The 21,183-nt window shown below is 42.2% G+C and overlaps 1 protein-coding gene across 1 annotated transcript in view; it reads left to right on the top strand.

Moving 5' to 3' along the window:
• The window catches only part of crtac1b (cartilage acidic protein 1b), a 31,637-nt gene that overhangs the window by 874 nt on the left and 9,580 nt on the right, over positions 1–21,183 (top strand). Inside the window, exons 2-7 of the mRNA XM_028005899.1 lie at positions 3,633–3,823; positions 5,680–5,876; positions 6,208–6,344; positions 16,337–16,493; positions 18,795–18,929; positions 19,016–19,158. Of these exons, the coding sequence (XP_027861700.1) occupies positions 3,639–3,823; positions 5,680–5,876; positions 6,208–6,344; positions 16,337–16,493; positions 18,795–18,929; positions 19,016–19,158 (954 nt within the window). The 5' untranslated portion in view covers positions 3,633–3,638. The remainder of the gene's footprint in view (positions 1–3,632; positions 3,824–5,679; positions 5,877–6,207; positions 6,345–16,336; positions 16,494–18,794; positions 18,930–19,015; positions 19,159–21,183) is intronic.

Raw genomic sequence — 21,183 nt, 5'->3', positions numbered from 1 at the left:
AACCGGTAATTATATTTATATATACATATTATATATATAATATAATATATAATATGTGTTTGTAATGATGTAAAGGACTTTGAAATGCCTTGCTGCTGAAATGTGCTATACAAATAAAATTTGATTGATTGATTGATTGATATATATATATATATAGATATAGATATATATATATAGTGATTTATAAACTAAACAGTTTATAAACAAATCACTAAATAGTTCATATTTGCTAAACTCATTTAATATCAAAATATTCTTTGCTAAAGTTTTCAAAAATATAATCTTAAAGTTGTGTGCCTTGTGTTTTTGTTTCAATGGGACGTTTAAGAAGTTTTATCCTCTTCCCACTGTGATAAATAATAGGCAAACTGAATATAAGTGCGGTGTTACCCAAAATAAGAGCAAATCACTGGTTTTGATGTAGTGGGGTGTGTGTGTGTGTGTTCTGCAGTAAGGATTGTCCTTCGTAGGGTAAGAGCATCTGGAAGAGTGTGTTTGAAAGTGAAGATGTTGCTGGCTCTTTTGTCGCAGTGTTATCAGGATCAGAGCTGGGCAGGAACGCTCCAGAAAGCACATGCTGATGTTGCACGCTGTGGTAATGGCCTCTTACCGCTCGTATAAATAATCTAATGGAAAAACATCACTCGGCTTCAAACAGCATTGTTTTGTTTTTTTTTTGTTGTTTTTTTCCCCAGCGCTTTTGTATGGTATTTGACTGGTTTGGAAAAAAATGTGTTGCTTCCCATTATTATTGTTGACCCTGCAGATATCTCACCATAAAACCTCAACGCGTACATGAAATGCTTTGTGGATCCATCACAGCTTCACTTGAGTGGGATGTCTAGGTCTTTACTGCACTGAACGTTGGGCAAAGCGATTCTATGTCCTTGGCTGGATAATGTAATACCTCATGGCTTAATCAAATCAAAATGGCCCCTGTGGTTCCAGCCAGCATTTTTTAAGTCTGAATTATAGAGGCTCTAACAGAGTTTTCGGGCAGATACTTAACTGTACCATGGGAATGAAGCCATTCAATCTTCTTGACTCAAACATGCACAGTCTCAAAAGTTCACCCATTCATTTGCTGGGTTCTCAGCAAAAAAAAAAAAAAAAACCATTTACCTGATGCACTTGCATAAGAACAATAAAAGACTTTCACACCCTTACATGTAAGACAATGAAGCCACTCATAATACTGTCTCTCATGTTTGTTTTAAACACCAACGTCAAAGATTTTTGGCACCCTTATTCCAAATACTGGCTAGCATGTAGCTTCCAAACACCTAATAGATTAACAAAGATGATGTATTTTGGTTTTTGGACAGCAGCTACTTTTGGACCCTTCAAAATCTCCTTTGAATTTTTCTCTTTGGAAATTTGGTCTGCATGTTTACTCTTTTACAGTAAGGTATTTGGCTGCAACACAGGCATCACACCTGTGATTGTGCCCTGTGTCGCGTCCAAAAGTTTAATTTTGTTCACACTGTGGCTCGCAACGTGTCCACACAGCCAGTAGGTGACACTGTTCAAAACTCTGGAAAATGACTTCCTGTCACATTTAGCTAAGGTCTGACATGAACTAGATCAAATGTGTTTGAAATCAAACATTGCTTCTGGAAGTCATGCTAACTTGATAGTCAAAAGATGCTCTGCAATTTACAATAGCCAACTTCCTGTAAGATTTGAATTAGGAAACATTGACTTTTTACCTGTTATCAGATAAAGTTTGAAGCTAATATAATTAACAGCGTCAAAGGAATTATGTGGCAGAAAATCATGTCATCTCTTGTTCATTTTGGCCGTGGCTAAATTGATGTCTGCTTATTATCATGTCATGTGTCCTAATTCAGTAACTGCGTCTTTCTAAGGCCACAATTGATGACCAACTGTGTAACAGTGATGCGATGAAGGCTGTCCGAATTCAAAGGGAAGGTCTGGTGTGTCCTTCGCAGTCCATCCCAACCTAAGATGTATTGAGGGCAGAAAGACAGATATTTAGTTTTTCATACAAAAGCAGATGAAACAGGAGTTAAAGTGGGAGAGGAGCACAGTTTTAAATAAAGGTCTATTAAAATTTGGCAGTACGAAAGTTAAAAGCTTATAGTGGTTGTGCTTTTGTCACTTGCAAAGATATGTTTTCTAACAACATTTTTGTAAAAAAAAAAAAATTAAATAAATAAATTAGTAATGCAAGATTTTGGGCTTGATTTCTTTCCAGCTTGTGTTTAGTGCTGCCATGTTAGGTGGAAGGACATACACTGAGGTAAAGGCGTGTTTAAATCTGAAGGCAAGACCATCCAGGCCAGGTCATTGGAAGGATGCAACTCCTTAATTTGGACACACCCACAGAGATGTGTTAAGGACTGGACTTTGATTACACATAAACTTAAAGTAGCCTGAAGAATTCTATTGGACGCTGTGGATCCATTTTGCACTAAAGATTTAACTGTAAAACAGAAAAAAAAACTCCTGGAGATTTTAACTGCAGGGTCAAATATGCCGCAGTACAATTCTTCTTTTTCACTTTTTTCAACAATCCTTTTTTTTTTTTTTTTACTTCTCACAAGTCTTTACTCTTAGTAATTTATACGTTACCTCTTCCATTTCACATTGGCGTAAATTTCTCATCCTGCAAAACTGCTTCCTGAACTAGCCAGCTCATTTGTCATTTCACCCTGCTCCAATAGGGAGAAACTGCTGTTAATTAACCCTTCCTGCTAACAGCCACTGTCTACATTTCTGCCAGATAACCAGTGTGCATTATCGCGGCACAGCTGGCCTGCAAATTAGCAGCGGTCCCCAGCTGTATTTCTGCAGGTGTCAGCTGAGGTGCCTCTTCGACTTACTGCAGAACATTACGCAAACAGCGCAATAGTTTTATCTCAAATTGAATTGTTGAAGGAGACGTTAAAGAGCCATACATCACTGGAACACTCAGAGCTGAGGGAAAGAATGTGCAGCAGTCGGGAAGCAGAGAAGGGAGCGACTCATCGCTGTCACAGAAGGAATAACGAGGGATGAGTTCATAAATCCATGAAAAGAGAAAATCAAATCTTCAGCTTGTAAACACCTTTTAGTGCGTGCGTGTGTGTGTAAATGAGGTGTGTGTAAAGTTTATTTTTTCTATGAGAAGGTCACCTTCCTTTTTTTCTTTCACAGTAATTACGTTCCTTCTATATTTTTGCAAAATCCTATGCCTGAATGCTTTTACACATCAAACTCTTTTCAAGCCTTACCTTTCATCCCCACAAGTAAAAGATAAACACAAGTCTGAGTGAGCAGCACCTTATGCCTGGTGTATCAGGTCATATTGGTTTCCTCTTTGCTCACCAGAATATTCGATTCATGTATGGATTTTCTGTCCTGTCCACATGTGATGGGTTGTTCAGATCTAAGACCTGAAGAATGCAGCTGAATCAGAGATTGACTTTTAACAAAACTAAGTACTCACAGGTCACAATAACTTTTTAGACTTTATATTTCCAGCTAACAGAACAATTGTGTGAGCAGGTAAAAGGTGAGTAAGCTAGCTGTTTTTGATTATTCAAACATCACAGCCAACGGATTTTGATGGACAAAATGAAGAGTCAATCCAGTTTTTGCAGGGGCAAATAGTGTGTTTTACTCTTCAGGCGAGGATGCCGCTGTGCCTGCTGTTCTTCCTGCTTGCCCACTCCTCGGCTCAGCGGTCGGAGCCCATGTTCTCTGCTGTAACCAAGACCGCTCTCCGTCCGGACTACGAAAACAACCCCAGTCAGCTTAACTACGGCATGGCTGTCACTGACGTGGACGGCGACGGAGACCTGGAGATATTTGTAGCTGGGTGAGAGGAGTGTTTCTCTTTTAATTCATTGGCTTCTTGACCTTGATCCGATGTTTTAGGTGACCCACATATTCTTAAAAACAGCAACCACTCAGAGTGCTATCTAATTCTGAAGACTAAAACCGAAATCCATTGTCAGTTTCCAAAGGTAAACCTTTAAAACAAAGGTGAAAAACTAGAAGAGGGGACAGTAAGGTGCCCTGAAGCTCACTCAACTGAGGAAAATGGATGTGATTGAATAGAATGCCACTGATGGGAATAGCTTTGCAAGCCTCTCGCTATCCAATGAAGCAGCAATGAGATTCTCAATGCTTAACAGAATATAGATAAGCCCAAATGAGGGTGCTTACTAAATGTAATTTAGCCAAAACAACCTATTCAGCAGGTATCCTAGGAAGAGGATCATCCCACAGCCTTCTAGAGGATGTAATTTCATTTGCCATTAGGAGAATCTTTGCTTGAATAGCTTCCATATAGTTTATATTGCACCTGTGTTGCTGACCTTCAGTAATCATAACAATGATCACTTTAGGCATTTTTAATCTCACACAAGGATGTCTGGAACCTAAATATATTTCATGTGACTCATGCTGGAAATGATAAAGCAAACTTCCCAGACTGTTATTTTTGAGGAGGTTATAAACTTCTAATGCTGTCAGGTTCTTAGTCGTTCATGAAATTGTTGTTTTATGATTTCATGATTTTCAGGTTGGTTTCTTTATTGTTGTCCAGGCTCCTTTTGAAGCTCAGTTTGAAGGCAAGCCCTATTCTGAACAGCAGATGGGAACAAAATTTGCCTGGCTGGTTCATTACTTTTGTTTGTTGGCAAATTTGATGTAACAAACCAATCCGACAGACAGAGATAAGTATTTATTTAAATAATAATAATAATTTAGGTTCCAAAGAAGTATTCCAGAAGTTCAAAATACCAAAACTATGCTTATACTAAACTAACAAATTATTTTGAAGCTTAATGTCTCTCAGTTGGAAACATAATTATAACATTCAGTTTGATCAATAGGCTCTTTAATCTACAATCTCAAATTCTGGGAATGAACATTGGTCACTTTTTAAGGTATACAACCTGTGTGATTACAAAATAAAATACAGAATAAAACATTTGAGCAACAGATTTACCTATCTACTTCACAATTTACCATGGAGCTGAATATGAGCTGATGCAACAATATGATTTCTTTTACTAGAGGAATTCTGAACCCTGATTTGGTTAAAATTTAGCAATATGTTTTCTTAGGTAACATATTGTAAAACTCTTTATGAAATCCGACGTAAAGGTGTTACCTAGTTAAGTATCCACTTGTTTTTATTTTTTACAAGTTTCCAATCTCATACATAAGAGGATTTGGGCCAATGGCATTATAAAAAAGAAATAAAAAAAATTCTGATCTTAATCTAAGGAAGAAAAAAAAAAGAATTCTGACATTTTCTAATAATTCTGACTTTAATACAGATGAGCACGTGGGAGCAACCTGCTTCATTTGAATTGTACGTTAGGAACACTAACTTTCTGGAAGAACATGTTGGATTAAAAGGATTTTTTTTATGTGGCCGAGAGGTCTCTGACGATGACCCAGGTACACATCTGCATTAAAATCAGAAAATTGATTTATTTTATTTTATTTATTTATTGTTATTTGACTGGGTACAGCATATTCCCTAATAAACAATACATGAATGAACAAATGACTAAAATCTAGTTTGACCAAATTCTGACTCAAATAATAAAAAAGAAATCATGAAGCAAATAAGCCAGTAATTCAGTGAGCATGCTTTGAGTCCACATGATTAGCTCCGATTTATAAATAGAGAGACGCTTTGTTTCCACATGTTCACAGATACAATGGTCCAAACCTGGTGTTGAAGTACGATAAACAGAGAAAAGGGCTCATCAACATCGCCGTAGACGACCCGAGCTCCCCGTTCTATGCGCTGAGGGACCGTCAAGGCAATGCCATAGGAGTGACAGCATGCGACATAGATGGAGATGGACGGGAGGAGATTTATGTCCTCAACACCAACAATGCCTTCTCTGGTACAGTACAATATTACAAAGGCACACAGTCTGCACACTGTATTCTAGGAGGAGAATCTGAAAGCAGTAACTGAACTTATCTCATCTGAGTCCTCATCAGATAACGGATAAGCTTTGTGTAGCGATAAATCATAGTGAGGGCTGCAGTGAGCACACTGTTAACACTGCAGTGCCTTCCCGTTGTCATTTTTCTGAAAACTCAATGTTCACATTTCTACCACAGCAACTCTACATTTCCTTTTCCATAACCTGGATTTGTCATTCTTCATAACCTCCTCTTTACCTCAGGTAAACTTAACATCTTTTTTTATCTCCTCACACCTCCATGAAGGTCGGGCAACGTACTCAGACAAACTGTTCAAGTTTCGCAACGGTCGCTTTGAGGACCTGCTGAACGACGATATAAACGAGCACCGGGACGTGGCCAACACCATGGCCGGGCGCTCTGTGGCCTGCATAGACAGAAAGGTATTTCACCCCCCCTTCCCCTCCATGCATGCACGCAAACACACACACATGCATACAGACCAGAGTACAGTATGAAGTCTGCTTCCCCCCACTTTCACACACCCACTCCGGCTAGTAGTATCTTCTACGTACATGCACGGTTGCTTCTGTTTGTTTACCAGTGATAAGTCATGCCCTGCCTACGCCGCCCTTCTCAGCATGTGCTCTGACAGTTCATTTGGGCGAATGGTGCGCTATTTTCTCTCCTCTGTCCATCGCACCAGTGTAATTACAGAAGCAAAGGCTCGTTTGTTTTACAGAACGCATCCTGCAAAGAGAGGAAGGGAGTGATGACTGCACGCTTCTGCTTCCTGCCTGTAGCTGCGCCCTCCTTCCTTTCATTTCTTTTGTTTTTATCCTTCTCTCACTAACATTTTTCCCCCTTCTCTGACTGACATGCTCTGTCTTTGTCTCTTATCTCGCACACAAACATACAGCTCTCCCTTCTAATAAGAGGATGGGATAAAGATAGTAATAGGCGAAAGAGGATAGCAGGGATTACAATAGTTTTTTCGGTTTTTTTTTACAGTCCCATCTCACTGAGCACTGATAGGAGTTGCAGGTGGCAAGTAGATTGGAAAGATATCTTCTTTAATAGCATAGTTCTTTTAGAAGAAGCCAAAGCCCTGATGCGCGCTCTTGCATGCCAGTTCGAGCAGATCCAAGTGTTCCTTTTTGCTGAGCGTGTTTTATTGGAACGTGTTCGGAGCAACTGGAGAGAGGAGCCAAAGTGTGCTGCGTTGTCAGCTGGGTGGTTAATGTGTTTGATCTTGTTTACCCATAAATAAAATGTTATCTTGTAGCAGACGAAGTGCATTTGTCATCAGGCCATCCCGTCTCTCCAGGTCTCCTTGAAGCTGACGTCCCATTATTATTCCTAAACGAACTGATGAGACTGACATATTGAGGCGTTTCACATAGAGCTGATGGATCGGCCCACTTTGAGCAGGACCCGGAGAAAACAAGTGGACTTTACAAGCTCAAATAAGAGATTTATTTTTACAGTGATGGCAAATTTTGAGACGAATGATAAACAGTTTCTGTTGATAAAAAAAAAAATTACATTGCGTGTGCTAAGTCATTAATTTTTTTCTTTAAAGGCATGGATTATTAACACATGCAGTTTTAGTGCAGGAATGCACAAGAAGCTATCGTGACTGCCAGTCTCAGTGACAAGGATTAGCCTAGGGTGAAGACTTATTGAAAAATCATTGACTTTTAACTTTATTAAGTAACAACCACTAGCCTTCAGGTTTTTCATTACACTTAACTTTTTTTGTTGTTTTCCTTCATGTGTGTGTATTTCTGTGAAACTGCTCATCATATTGTGCACGGTAAAGTGGCATTTACATCAGCTCGAGTTGTTTACCTTGCTGTCCACATAAGAAAACAGTAGGGTGAGCAAAAATGGTCAGATGGCTTTTATTTGTGTGGTCTTGCATACGTGCGTGCATTTGTATTGATGGAAACACGTTAGGCCTGGTGGGAAAGCTCATTTAAATCGAGTGTATAGTCTATTAGTGTGGTTCCGTCTGTGAGTTTGTGTCTGCAGGGACTCTGACTGATAATGGAGTGTGAAATTAATCTCCAAAGGGAGGCAGAGCAAGAAGTGCCAGGCTGAGTAAGAGGGGACAAGGGGTAAAAAGCAGGGTGAATGGAGATAAAGGGAGAACAGAGAACGTTTGATGAGGAAAAAGGTGCTTAATAGGTACAGGAAATAAGAAAAGTAATGGAAATGGAGAAAAGTTATTTTTCTCTTTTTAGTTTAAATCAACAAACATCTCACTTATTTCTGTCATGGTGAGGGGTTACCAGGACTCGAAGGCAAGCAACAACTACGGACACCAAGCGCAGTTTAACAGATTTATTGAACAATGAGTGCAAATGGGGAGAGAATAGAGAGGCGTTGATCTGCAGCAGCAGGGAGGAACCGGGCCAGAGGAGGAACTGAGGAAGGTGAGTGGTTAAACAGGGAAGCAAATGAAGGGAATGGTGGTGTAACCTGGTGATGGCTTACTGTCTGAGGGTTAGGATGAGCAGAGGTGGGTACATGGGTTTTCCAGCAGTCGGTGCAGTGTGGGATTTCCGGGGGGAGGAGTTCCAGCATGAGACTGAGGGTGGACAGGCAGCAGCTGGCTGGTGGTAGTGGAGGTATCCAGGAGCTAGTTTTAGCAGAGCAGCGAGGACCAGGTAATTAGGTAGACTGAGCACGAGGGGTTGATCAGGGCTGGTTCTCTGAGGAGGGAATAGGTGAGAGAGGAATCAGAACAAGCTAAACACAGTAACAGCAGCACAGAGAGCCAGAGTATACCACTATAGAAGCAAAATCATCTGGCGTCTGCCTCAGGGAAGCCGCTCCTATTAAAGGCCTTCGCTGATTGGTCTTGATGAGCACCAGCTGGATCCCCTCCACCCTGCCTGCCACCCTGTAAATGTAGAGAAACCACTCCCCTGCAGAACCCAACAATTTCACCCTGTTTTAGTTAAAGTCTCTGCATTGCCGGTCCAAACTGATGAAAATGGTTCTCATTGTCACTGTTGCATGTTGAGAATCACTTCATTTTGTTCTCCACCCCTTGTTGTCAAAACCCCCATGGCGAACCTTTAGTACCCCTCTGCATGCAAAACTGTTGTATGATTGGTCAGAATTTCATGGGAGTGTTTGCGTACGTGGAAAACAACCCCAAATTACTCTTCTTCCAGAAGCCAGTTTTTCAGCCAGTGAGCAGCATGGATCGTTTTGAGGATCAATTGTCCCAACAGGAAGTACAACTGTTGGACTAAAATATTAAAACCTACTCAGTTCTGCTCTGCTGCAGCGACAAATGTCCGACCGACGCTTTCAGTTTTTTTTTTTATCTTTCTGATAACATGGAAAATGAAACGTGATTTTGCAACTTGTCAGTCATTATCTCCTCCTCCTCCCAACTTATGAACTTGCAAGAATTGTTCCTTTGCCATGTTCGCTGGGTTTGCTATACTTTTGTAAACCACACTCATGTCAAAAGACCATGAGGTAAACTGATTCTGGAGGGTTTTCACAGGAACTCGACTCTTGTGGTCCTTTAAAGTGCTGGGAAAATGAACGTCCCAAAAACACCTGACCATAGTTCGGCTACAGTCTGACTATGCCCGGCCATTTAACTTTTTGCCTGCAGTTAATGTAGCACCAAATCCTCAGATAGCTGCTGGTCTGCCTCACAGAAAGTGAGTCTCCATTTTACCTTAAGATATTCTTGCAACCAAAAGTAAAGCTGCAGGTCAAGGGAAAAGTTGTTGGGGATCCAGTGAAATGAACAATCAAATATTGAATATAAACTTTCAGAGATGTACATGTAAGAATAATTTAAAATTTTTTTCTGCATTCTGCAGGAGACCAAAAAAGCAAAGCTAAAAGTTTCTTTTATGTCTTCTTCGTCAGAACTGTTACCGCAGCATTTTAGACCAGCTGAATGCTTTTCCTGGCAATAAAACACAAAAACATCGGAAGGAGGGCACAAAGGACTAGAGATGTAGGGCTTGATCTGAGAAACATGAAACACTGGATGGACACGGAAATGAGAAGGCAACTTAAGGCGGACTGCAGATTGGCCAATGATGGCCTCAACAATGAACGGACCTAGAAACCTGGGGGACAGCTTGCGGGAACAAGATTTTAGTGGAAAGTTTTTAGATGATAGCCAAACTCTTTGGCCGGGTGAGAATGTGGGGGCAGGGACTCTCTTCCTATCAGCGAGACGCTTATTTTGGGCTGAAGTTCTTTGAAGGGCAGCCTTAGTCTGGTTCCAAATACGCTGACAGTTCTGTATGTGATGCCTAACTGATGGAATGACAGTATCTGGGAAGGACGTAGGTAGAAGGGACGGTTGAAATCCCTGTGAGGCCTCGAATGGAGATAACCCAGAAGCAGATGAGATGTGTGAGTTATGGGCATACTCCACCCATGGTAAGTGGACACTCCGAGATGAGGGATTGGAGCCACATAAACAGCGCAGGGTGTTTTCTAGCTCTTGGTTAAGACGTTCACACTGTCCATTGGTTTGTGGATGGAACCCCGAGGACAAACAAGGCTGAGCACCGAGCACAGAACAGAAGTCCCGCCAAACCCGAGAAGTGAACTGGGGTCCCCTATCGGAGACAATCTCACTGGGGATGCCATGAAGGCGAAAAACATGGCGGAAAACAAGTTTGGCGGTCTCAGTGGCCGATGGAAGTTTGGTGAGGGCAACCAGATGACAAGCCTTAGAAAAACGATCTATTATGGTGAGTATGACACTTTTCTGTTTAGATGTGGGGAGACCAGTGACAAAATCTAGGGAGATGTGGGACCAGGGACGGCTAGGAATGGACAGTGGTTGTAAAAGACCAGAAGGTGGGCGGTGTGAGGTCTTGTTTCTAGCACAAGTGGAACAGGCGGAGACATATTCAATGACATCTTTATTAAGTGAAGGCCACCAGAAGTATCGACGAAGAAAGCTGATAGTACGGCTTATACCAGGATGGCCGGAGAAACCTGATGAGTGTGCCCAACGGATGGCACGAGCCCGGATGGAGATTGGGACATATTGGCGGTTGGGGGGACCTCCTCCTGGGTCCGGATCAGAGGTGAGGGCCTTCCGGATGGCTCTCTCCAAGTCCCAGGTGAGGGACCCAATGGTGCAGGTGGCCGGAAGTATGGCTCCAGAGGCCTCAGAAGGGTCATTTGGGGAGTGGAGTCTGGAGAGGGCATCTGGCTTGGCGTTCTTGGAACCAGGGCGGTAGGTGATGTTGAGGTTGAAACGGGAGAAGAAGAGTGACCAACGATACTGGCGTGGGTTCAGTCGTTTAGCAGACTGAAGATAAGCCAGATTCTTATAATCAGTCCAAATGATGACCGGGAGCTCTGTACCCTCAAGCCAGTGTCTCCACTCCTCAAGGGACAGTTTTATGGCCAGCAGCTCCCGATCACCAATGTCGTACCTGCTCTCTGTGGTGGTGAACTTCTTGGAGAAAAAGGCACATGGATGGAGCTTGCCATCTCCGGGAGAACGCTGGGACAAGACGGCCCCTACTCCAGTCTCAGATGCATCGACCTCAACTGTGAATTGAGCAGAAGGGTCAGGGTGAATAAGAATTGGAGCGTCCACAAACCTTCTTTTTAGCTCATCAAAGGCGAGATTTCCCTCTGGGGTCCATCTGAAGTGTTGTTTGGTGGAAGTCAGAGTAGTGAGAGGAGTAGCAATGACACTGAAGTTCCAGATGAAACGCCGGTAGAAGTTAGCGAATCCCAGAAAGCGCTGGAGTTGCTTTCTGGAATTCGGAACAGGCCACTCCTCTATAGCCTTGATCTCAGCTGGGTCTGTCTTCACCTGCCCACCCTCAAACACGTAACCGAGGAAGGTGATGGAAGGAACATGAAACTGACACTTCTCAGCCTTGACAAAGAGCCGGTTCTCCATCAACCTTTGGAGGACCAACCTGACATGCTCGCGGTGTTCCTCCAGGCTGTTAGAGAAGATGAGAATATCGTCAAGGTACACAAAAACAAAAACATTGAGAAAGTCGCGAAGAACATCATTGACCAGGTTCTGAAAAGTGGCAGGGGCATTGCAGAGACCAAAGGGCATGACCAAATACTTAAAGTGACCAATATGGGTTTTGAATGCAGTTTTCCATTCGTCGCCCTCTCGAATGCGAATAAGATGATAGGCGTTGCGCAGCTCGAGCTTGGAGAAGATGGAGGCTTGATGAACTGGTTCAAAAACTGAGGACAAGAGAGGGAGAGAATATTTATTCTTTACAGTGATTTGGTTGAGCCCCCTATAATCGATACATGGCCGGAGAGTCTTATCTTTCTTAGACACAAAGAAGAATCCAGCACCAAGGGGGGAAGAAGAGGGACGAATGAGACCTGCTTTAAGTGAGTCATTTATATACTGTTCCATAGTTTGCCTCTCTTGCTTAGAGATATTAAACAAACGGCTGGAAGGAAGTGGGGCTCCAGGAAGAAGGTCTATGCGGCAGTCATAGGGGTGATGAGGCGGGAGAGATTGGGCAAGGTCTTTACTGAATACCCGTTGGAGGTCATGGTATTCTTTGGGAACATTAGTTAGATCAGGTTCACCAATGGGTTGGGGCGGTTCTGAAGGCAAAGATGGCTTAGCAGATTGCAAGCATTGGTTGAGACAATAAGGGCTCCATGAGTCAATGCGAGCATTGGCCCAGTTAATGTGGGGGTTGTGTTTGCAGAGCCAGGGGAATCCCAGAACCAGAGGAGCACCCTTAGTGGGAAACACTAAACATTGGATGAGCTCTTGGTGATTGCCCGAGACGTGGAGGGAAACTGGGTCTGTTTGGTGGGTTATGTTGGCCATAGGACTACCATCCAGGGCAGCCACCTGCAGGGGAATAGGTAATGCCTGGACCGGAATTTGATATTGCTCAACTAGATCGGGGTGTATGAGATTTTGTTCAGAACCTGAGTCTACCAAGGCTTGGAAGGGGTAGGAATCATGCTGGATGGTGAGAACAGCAGGAAGACTTAGCCGGAGGTAATCATTCTCTTTAGATCTGCCCGCCAGGACCCCCAGACCTACTGGCGGGCGAGGGCTTTTGGGCGAACCGGACAGGAGGAGATGAAATGTTGAGGGGAGCCGCAGTAAAGACAACAACCTGAGGATATACGGCGCTGCCGTTCCTCTGGACTTAGCCGGGCTCGGCCTAACTGCATGGGTTCTGGTGGGTTCTGGATTGGGGAACTGGGCGAGTCAGGGCTGGGAGAACCCCTCCTAATGGGAGGCAAAGAAGGCCGGGGATTTGAGGGACGGAATCTGTCTCTAATTCTGTTATCAATCTTGATGGCCAGGTTAATTAGTTCGTCTAGAGAGTCTGGTGCATCCCGGCATGCCAGCTCATCTTTCAGTTTGTCGTTCAGGGCATGTTGGAAAGCTCCTTTAAGAGCTATTTCGTTCCAACCTGATTCTGTTCCAAGGGTGCGAAAATCAATGGCAAAATCAGCCACTGATCTATTCCCTTGTCTTAAATTCCAGATTTTTTTTGAGACAGCTTCTTCACCAAGCTTGGGACAAAATGTTTGTTTGAAGAGATCGATAAATTCCTCATAGGAATAATAAATGAGGTTCTCTTCATCAACTACAGTCTCAGCCCATCTAAGCGCTCGATCTCTTAGTAACCCAACAAGAAAAGAAATTTTGCTGGCGTCATCGGGAAATGAGCGTGGGGAGCGGCGAAACGCTAACGCACATTGAAGCAGGAAACCCTTGCTTTTCTCCAGCTCACCTGAGTAATGTTCAGGAGTGGGCGTGATGACGTCACGGGACAGAGGTGGCGCAGGAGCAGCTGAACTTGAGGCCGGAGCAGGGGCTGGAACGGGAGCTGGAACGGGAGCTGGAACGGGAGCGGGGTTAGCTGGAGGTAGCCTGTCCTGTAAAGTCTGGAGTTGATTAGTCATTTGATGTAAATACTGAAGCGTGGAGTTCTGTTGATGCAACATGGCATTAATTGTGGCATCATGCCTGCCCAAAAGGACCCCCTGTTCGGACAGCGCAGTCCGTAGTTGTGCTGCAGAGTCCGATTGGCCAGATGATTCTGTCATGGTGAGGGGTTACCAGGACTCGAAGGCAAGCAACAACTACGGACACCAAGCGCAGTTTAACAGATTTATTGAACAATGAGTGCAAATGGGGAGAGAATAGAGAGGCGTTGATCTGCAGCAGCAGGGAGGAACCGGGCCAGAGGAGGAACTGAGGAAAGGTGAGTGGTTAAACAGGGAAGCAAATGAAGGGAATGGTGGTGTAACCTGGTGATGGCTTACTGTCTGAGGGTTAGGATGAGCAGAGGTGGGTACATGGGTTTTCCAGCAGTCGGTGCAGTGTGGGATTTCCGGGGGGAGGAGTTCCAGCATGAGACTGAGGGTGGACAGGCAGCAGCTGGCTGGTGGTAGTGGAGGTATCCAGGAGCTAGTTTTAGCAGAGCAGCGAGGACCAGGTAATTAGGTAGACTGAGCACGAGGGGTTGATCAGGGCTGGTTCTCTGAGGAGGGAATAGGTGAGAGAGGAATCAGAACAAGCTAAACACAGTAACAGCAGCACAGAGAGCCAGAGTATACCACTATAGAAGCAAAATCATCTGGCGTCTGCCTCAGGGAAGCCGCTCCTATTAAAGGCCTTCGCTGATTGGTCTTGATGAGCACCAGCTGGATCCCCTCCACCCTGCCTGCCACCCTGTAAATGTAGAGAAACCACTCCCCTGCAGAACCCAACAATTTCACCCTGTTTTAGTTAAAGTCTCTGCATTGCCGGTCCAAACTGATGAAAATGGTTCTCATTGTCACTGTTGCATGTTGAGAATCACTTCATTTTGTTCTCCACCCCTTGTTGTCAAAACCCCCATGGCGAACCTTTAGTACCCCTCTGCATGCAAAACTGTTGTATGATTGGTCAGAATTTCATGGGAGTGTTTGCGTACGTGGAAAACAACCCCAAATTACTCTTCTTCCAGAAGCCAGTTTTTCAGCCAGTGAGCAGCATGGATCGTTTTGAGGATCAATTGTCCCAACAGGAAGTACAACTGTTGGACTAAAACATTAAAACCTACTCAGTTCTGCTCTGCTGCAGCGACAAATGTCCGACCGACGCTTTCAGTTTTTTTTTTATCTTTCTGATAACATGGAAAATGAAACGTGATTTTGCAACTTGTCAGTCATTATCTCCTCCTCCTCCCAACTTATGAACTTGCAAGAATTGTTCCTTTGCCATGTTCGCTGGGTTTGCTATACTTTTGTAAACCACACTCATGTCAAAAGACCATGAGGTAAACTGATTCTGGAGGGTTTTCACAGGAACTCGACTCTTGTGGTCCTTTAAGGTGCTGGGAAAATGAACGTCCCAAAAACACCTGACCATAGTTCGGCTACAGTCTGACTATGCCCGGCCATTTAACTTTTTGCCTGCAGTTAATGTAGCACCAAATCCTCAGATAGCTGCTGGTCTGCCTCACAGAAAGTGAGTCTCCATTTTACCTTAAGATATTCTTGCAACCAAAAGTAAAGCTGCAGGTCAAGGGAAAAGTTGTTGGGGATCCAGTGAAATGAACAATCAAATATTGAATATAAACTTTCAGAGATGTACATGTAAGAATAATTTAAAATTTTTTTCTGCATTCTGCAGGAGACCAAAAAAGCAAAGCTAAAAGTTTCTTTTATGTCTTCTTCGTCAGAACTGTTACCGCAGCATTTTAGACCAGCTGAATGCTTTTCCTGGCAATAAAACATTACAATAGTAAAGCATAGAAGTTAATTATGCATTTTGTAGCTTTTATTAATCACTCTTGCCAACAGGGAATATTTTTCAATTTGAGCTCATTTGCTGCAATATTGTGAAATAAAGAGCAAAATATGCTTTAGAGAAGAGCTAAGTTGTGCCATGTAGAACCAATTCCATACAGATTTAGATTACATTATCCAACAAAATAAACATATGTGCCCTCAAATCAATGGAAAACATCACAGAGGCATGGTTGTTTAAAAGTCACAACATTCAGATGAGAAAAGGTTTTGAGCCCCAGGTCTGTTTCTGGTCTGAACTCTGAGACATTTTTTTTTACTCTTACTGACCTTTTGCACTGTAAACCGGATTTTGCAACAATTATTGCTGCAATGTCAGTTCAAAGAAGCAAAACAGAGAAACAAGAGATAGGAAAGGTTGCCTTTGCTAATAAACATGTTAAAATAGAAATGTCATTTCCATGCTTGACCTTTTGATCTTCAACCACTTAGCCTTCCAGAGTAATTTTATTTAATCAGAAGTATCTGGTTCATATGTTAGAGTTGAGTGGTGGCAATAAATGTTATCTCTGAAACTCCCAGAAAGGTCAAATGACCGAGCTGTTTTCTCACATGTCTGAGTTTGTGCTATAAAATGTCAACAATGAAAACTACACATGTTTTTCTGCAGGGTACCGGCCGCTACGCTATCTATATCGCCAACTATGCCAACGGAAACGTGGGACCTCACGCTCTTATAGAGATGGACGAGGCAGCCAGTGACCTCTCTGAGGGAGTCGTTGCCCTCTCCAATGTTGCAGAGCAAGCTGGAGTTAACAAACTAATTGGTGAGTGTCAAGAGTTTATGGAGACTGAAATAGGTCTTGATGATTTGTTACAGCTACCTGCCCTTAAAGTGTTATTAATGCTGACATCTGCCGTAAAGAATCTGCCTTTTGTTGCCATAGATTCTGCAACAAAAAAGTCCATACGGGTAGATTGTTTGGCGTCAAATTTGAGCAATAGAGCTAGGTTTTCCAGAGAAGGAGAAAAGCAAGAAGAGAGTAAATGAGAACATCTTTTATTATGTTTTCACAAAGACGTTAGTAGAACGTTCACTGGAAGGCAAGAAATTATGCCAAATCAGCTGCCCATTAATTAATAGTGCCTATAACTAATAACATTCTCAATGTATTTATAGGTATAACTTGAAGAAAATACCCTTCAAGTTATGCAGACGTGTGATGTTTTTCCTAATTTTGGAAATGGTCACATGAAAATAGTTAACTGCCTAAATCTTCTCATATTAGTAAAGAAATGATAAAAACTGGTATTCAGACAATCTTTTCACTATGCAAACTTAATGTTAGAGAAATAGCAAAAAGTGGCATCTTGGATTCACCAGGTCTTCCAGCTCAATGTCAACAAAATGATCAGAAGAGAAGTCTTTAGAAAATAACTTTTTATGTCCATACGATCACTAAGTGTGGAATTTGCCAAACCTCACTGGAACCTGAACCATGTGCTTCGATCAGATGAAATTAAAATTGAGTGTTTTAGCAGCAAATACTTCATGTAGGTCTGGCATGAAACACAGGATGAATATTTGGAAAAGTACTATTTGTCCACTGTTAATGGAGGATAATGTGTGATGGAGTGTGCTGGTGTCTCTTCCAAGGGCCATCAGCACCTTGTCTGAGCTTATGGCATTCTGAAGCCTTTGAAATATAAAAACTATTTTAAATACAAGTATGGTGGTCTGTGCCAGAAAACTGAAAATGTGTTGTCCCTGCATCTTTCAGCAGCATGTTGATCTAAAACATGTGGCCAATTGGCTCCGATGGTTTACCAGACACAACATGCTGAGAAGGCCTGAATAGTTCAAAGAGCTAAATCCAATTTATATCCAGTGAAATTTCTTAGCATAGGCTTTGTGTTCTTTTGATTTTAGTCTTTTGAAGTATTTTATTTTAGTTACAAATCTGTGATTTTATGAATACTTTTTCTTTAATAGATATTTTGTTTGCCTGAATTTATTTCGGCATTTTCTTCAAAACCGATCAAATGAGTTTAAAACTTTTGCCAGTCGTCTGTTCTTTCATTTTAGAGCTCTAAAGCCAAAATTCCCTCATCTCAGTGACTCAATTCAAGCTTGCTATACAGCTAATGATGTATAGAAAAGTGGAGCAGTAAATGCCAGAAAGGCCCAACCTAACTATGATTTGTTTCCTCATAACCAAGAGTGAGATCACCTGTTAATGAAACTTTATTGTAACCATTGAAAAGTCCTTGATGTTGATGTTCCACTGAGTTTCGAAAATGGGCAATGACTTTGTGTTTGAGAGCGACAGAATGAAGCTTTATCATCTCTGGATCTTTTTTTTTTTCTTTATTCACGTGAAGGACATCATCTGATCCACCCAGGGGGCCAGAGCGAGCTGGTTCACAGTTACTGTGAGTGATGTTAGCTGGACGGCTTTGTCATCAGGCTGCCGTTAATCAGAGCAGACGGACAGCCTGTGAAGTTGTATATCTGATGGTTACATATCTTTGGAGAGGCGTTTTGTGGTTTATTGCTCTTGGGGGCAAGTGATATTTGTCCGGGCTGATGAAGCGGGCCAGTAAATCAGGTTCAGGGTCTGACTCACAGCACTGACTCTGCACGGAGAAAGGGCAATCAAAGCGCCGTCAGCTATATAATTAAACTCTGCTGGTCTGAGATTAAACTCTGTAGCAAGATGCTTTCCTTTATAGGAAGTCATTGGGAAATCATGGGGTGATACTTGCTGTGATTTCTTTTAATCTTGGTGATTAAATTACTGCTAGTCTTTGGTTAATGCAAAACATCTCAGTATGTGTTGTATCACTGGTCCGCTGTATTTGTTTGCACTTGTACTTCCTTGTAGTTATTTACCTGTGTTTGTAGCCATCAAAATTAGAGTCTGTGTCAGCAAAAAAGCCCTACACTGTTCGAAGCAAATGGACCGAAAAGACACTAATGATCTCTTATAATTCCCTTCTGCTCATGTTGTTTAGTACAGTATTTCACCTTTCCAGTTTCATTTTTTTTTTAAACTTCTTCTCTGTTTAACTAGCTGCCTTATTTTATCTTACTGAGGGACCTTCTCTCATTGTATCCATCTGCAAAGGGGGAAGAGGTGTGGTGGTGGGGCCAATTGTTAGTCAAACTCTATCTGATATCTTCTGTGACAATGAGTACGGATCCAACTTCCTGTTCAGAAACAACGGCGATGGAACTTTTACTGATGTTGCACAGCAGGCTGGTAAGGGACATGCAGTGTAAGTTTGAAGAAAACTAAACACATCTAGGCTTCAAAGTATGAAATAGCCTTTCGGTATATACTTCTAGGAGTGGAGGACCCCATGCAGCATGGCAGAGGCGTGGCACTGGCAGATTTTAACCGTGACGGCAGAACTGACATTGTGTACGGGAACTGGAATGGACCTCACCGCCTATACATACAGCTAAACAACCGCAAGCAGAAATTTAAGGTAAGGACCTGAAATGATGTCTATCATTCAATGGAAAAAAAAAATCCTGTATGTGGTTCCACAAAACAAACAAAATTGTAATGGCTTATCCAAACGTTCTACGTACATGCACATAATTTAGAAAATACAAGAAGATGAAGTTTCTTTTAAAAAGTCCTCTTACTTTCTAAACTAAAAACATCTGAAAGTTTTGTTTCTCACACAGAACATGGCTTATTAACAATAAATATAAAACTGTATGCTGGTACCATTAGGAGAACCTGACCAATGAAGAACTGAATAGCACCTGTAAAAAAAGAGGATAATTTAATGTTAACTTTGGACAAAACGTTTGGCTCTTTCCTCTTTAATTTTCCCGGGATCCTCAGCGAGTGGCGGCGTGCTCTAAAGTGGAAACAACAACAAAGCGTGTTGACGTCACAGATCACAGAGTTTAATCTCATACAAAGCAATCAACAACAAAACTGCAGAGGAACAGAGATATGCATTTTTCTCATAAAAATAAAGACAGACAAGGGGAAGACAGACAAACACAAAACAAAGACAAACAAAAAGGCAAAGACGCGTCTTTGGAGAGAGCCGATGCAAAAAGGCAGAATGGTGGCCGCTCTCTGCATTTTCTCTCCTGACATGAAATCTTATACTAAAGAGGTGTTTCTCTATTTAATTTATGCACTCAAGGCGTTCCTCCTGTTGACCAACTGGAAACTCCCTTAAGCACTCAGAGAAACTTGGAACTCCCCCTGATCTACAGCAAAGATCAAAGGGCCATCTGTCTTCTGGCGAGCAAACCGCTGCGCTCTGACCCCCCGTGGCTCCCACGGTCATTCTGAGTACAGAACGATCCTGAGATAAGACCTCACAGATACCTGTGAAATCTAAAGTCTCTGTCTCCCAAGGAAAATGCTAATTTTATGGCCTCCTATGGCCCGGCCTCACAGTGGGGAGGCTCCATTGAGTGATCTGCATTTTGGCCCCTGTTTGTCTGAATGCCTGCTCATCTGCTCAACAGAAAACTGTTCCAAATAAGAGTGCTGAATATATCTTTTACACATGTCGTAAGATTAACTGTATTAAGCACTAAAAATAATCATTTTTCCTTAACACACCTTAAGCCAATAATAAATTTGGCAAAGTTTTTTAAAAAAAAACTATCGTCAGCTTTGTAATTGTTTAATTATGGAGTAACTTTATGGAGTATGGGGACGTCATTGACAGAAATAGTACCAATTTAAAACTCACTAGCAGCTCTGTGCATAATCCAGACTAACCAGTTGTCTTTGAGCATGATAAAATCTTGATCAGTGATTCCCACATTGAAAAAACACGTTTCACATACTGAAGTATATCTCAGGTTATTGGTCTCTATTTGTTCTCCTCTGATCAAAATCAATGTCTAATGAGAAACCAGGATAAAATCTGCAAATCTAAACTGTTATAGTGAATGTGTTCTCGTCAGTGCTAACAATTGGCTAACGCATTAGCACCTCTCATGGGGCTTCAGTTTGGGTTCAAGTGGTAGTTAAAGGCTGCTGTGGTTTACTCCATTAACAACAAGCATTGTACATGTGTCATTTGGGGTCTTTATGTTGCTCTGCTACAGACACAGAGGAATGAGCTGTGCTGTGTGTGAATCTGCAGACCCTTCATGCTCTATGATCTACCTCTCACTGTCTGCCCCCACATCCTTTATATAGGAGATAAACGTCACAGGAGCCATTTTTATATGGGTCAAGTAAGGGGTTAATGTGTGATACTTAGCCCCAAGACTATTCAATCATACCAACACACACATCTCAACTCTTCCACACTCTTACGGATAAGACAAACAAAATTAGGGTGTAGTGTTTTCCTGAATGACAGCAAGTTAAATCTCAAGCCAACAACATATTCAGGCACCAGAAAAGCTTACACTTTTCCATATTATCCAATATTGACCTTTGGCTTGCATAATGAAGCTGTTGTATCACTTCAATAAACCAACACTTAAATCAGGCTGAGCCAGCAGCTTGTCTTGGTAATGGA

Source organism: Xiphophorus couchianus, chromosome 22 (assembly GCF_001444195.1).
Source record: "Xiphophorus couchianus chromosome 22, X_couchianus-1.0, whole genome shotgun sequence".
In the NCBI taxonomy this organism is placed as follows: domain Eukaryota; kingdom Metazoa; phylum Chordata; class Actinopteri; order Cyprinodontiformes; family Poeciliidae; genus Xiphophorus; species Xiphophorus couchianus.
This window is presented reverse-complemented; position numbering and strand designations above follow the sequence as displayed.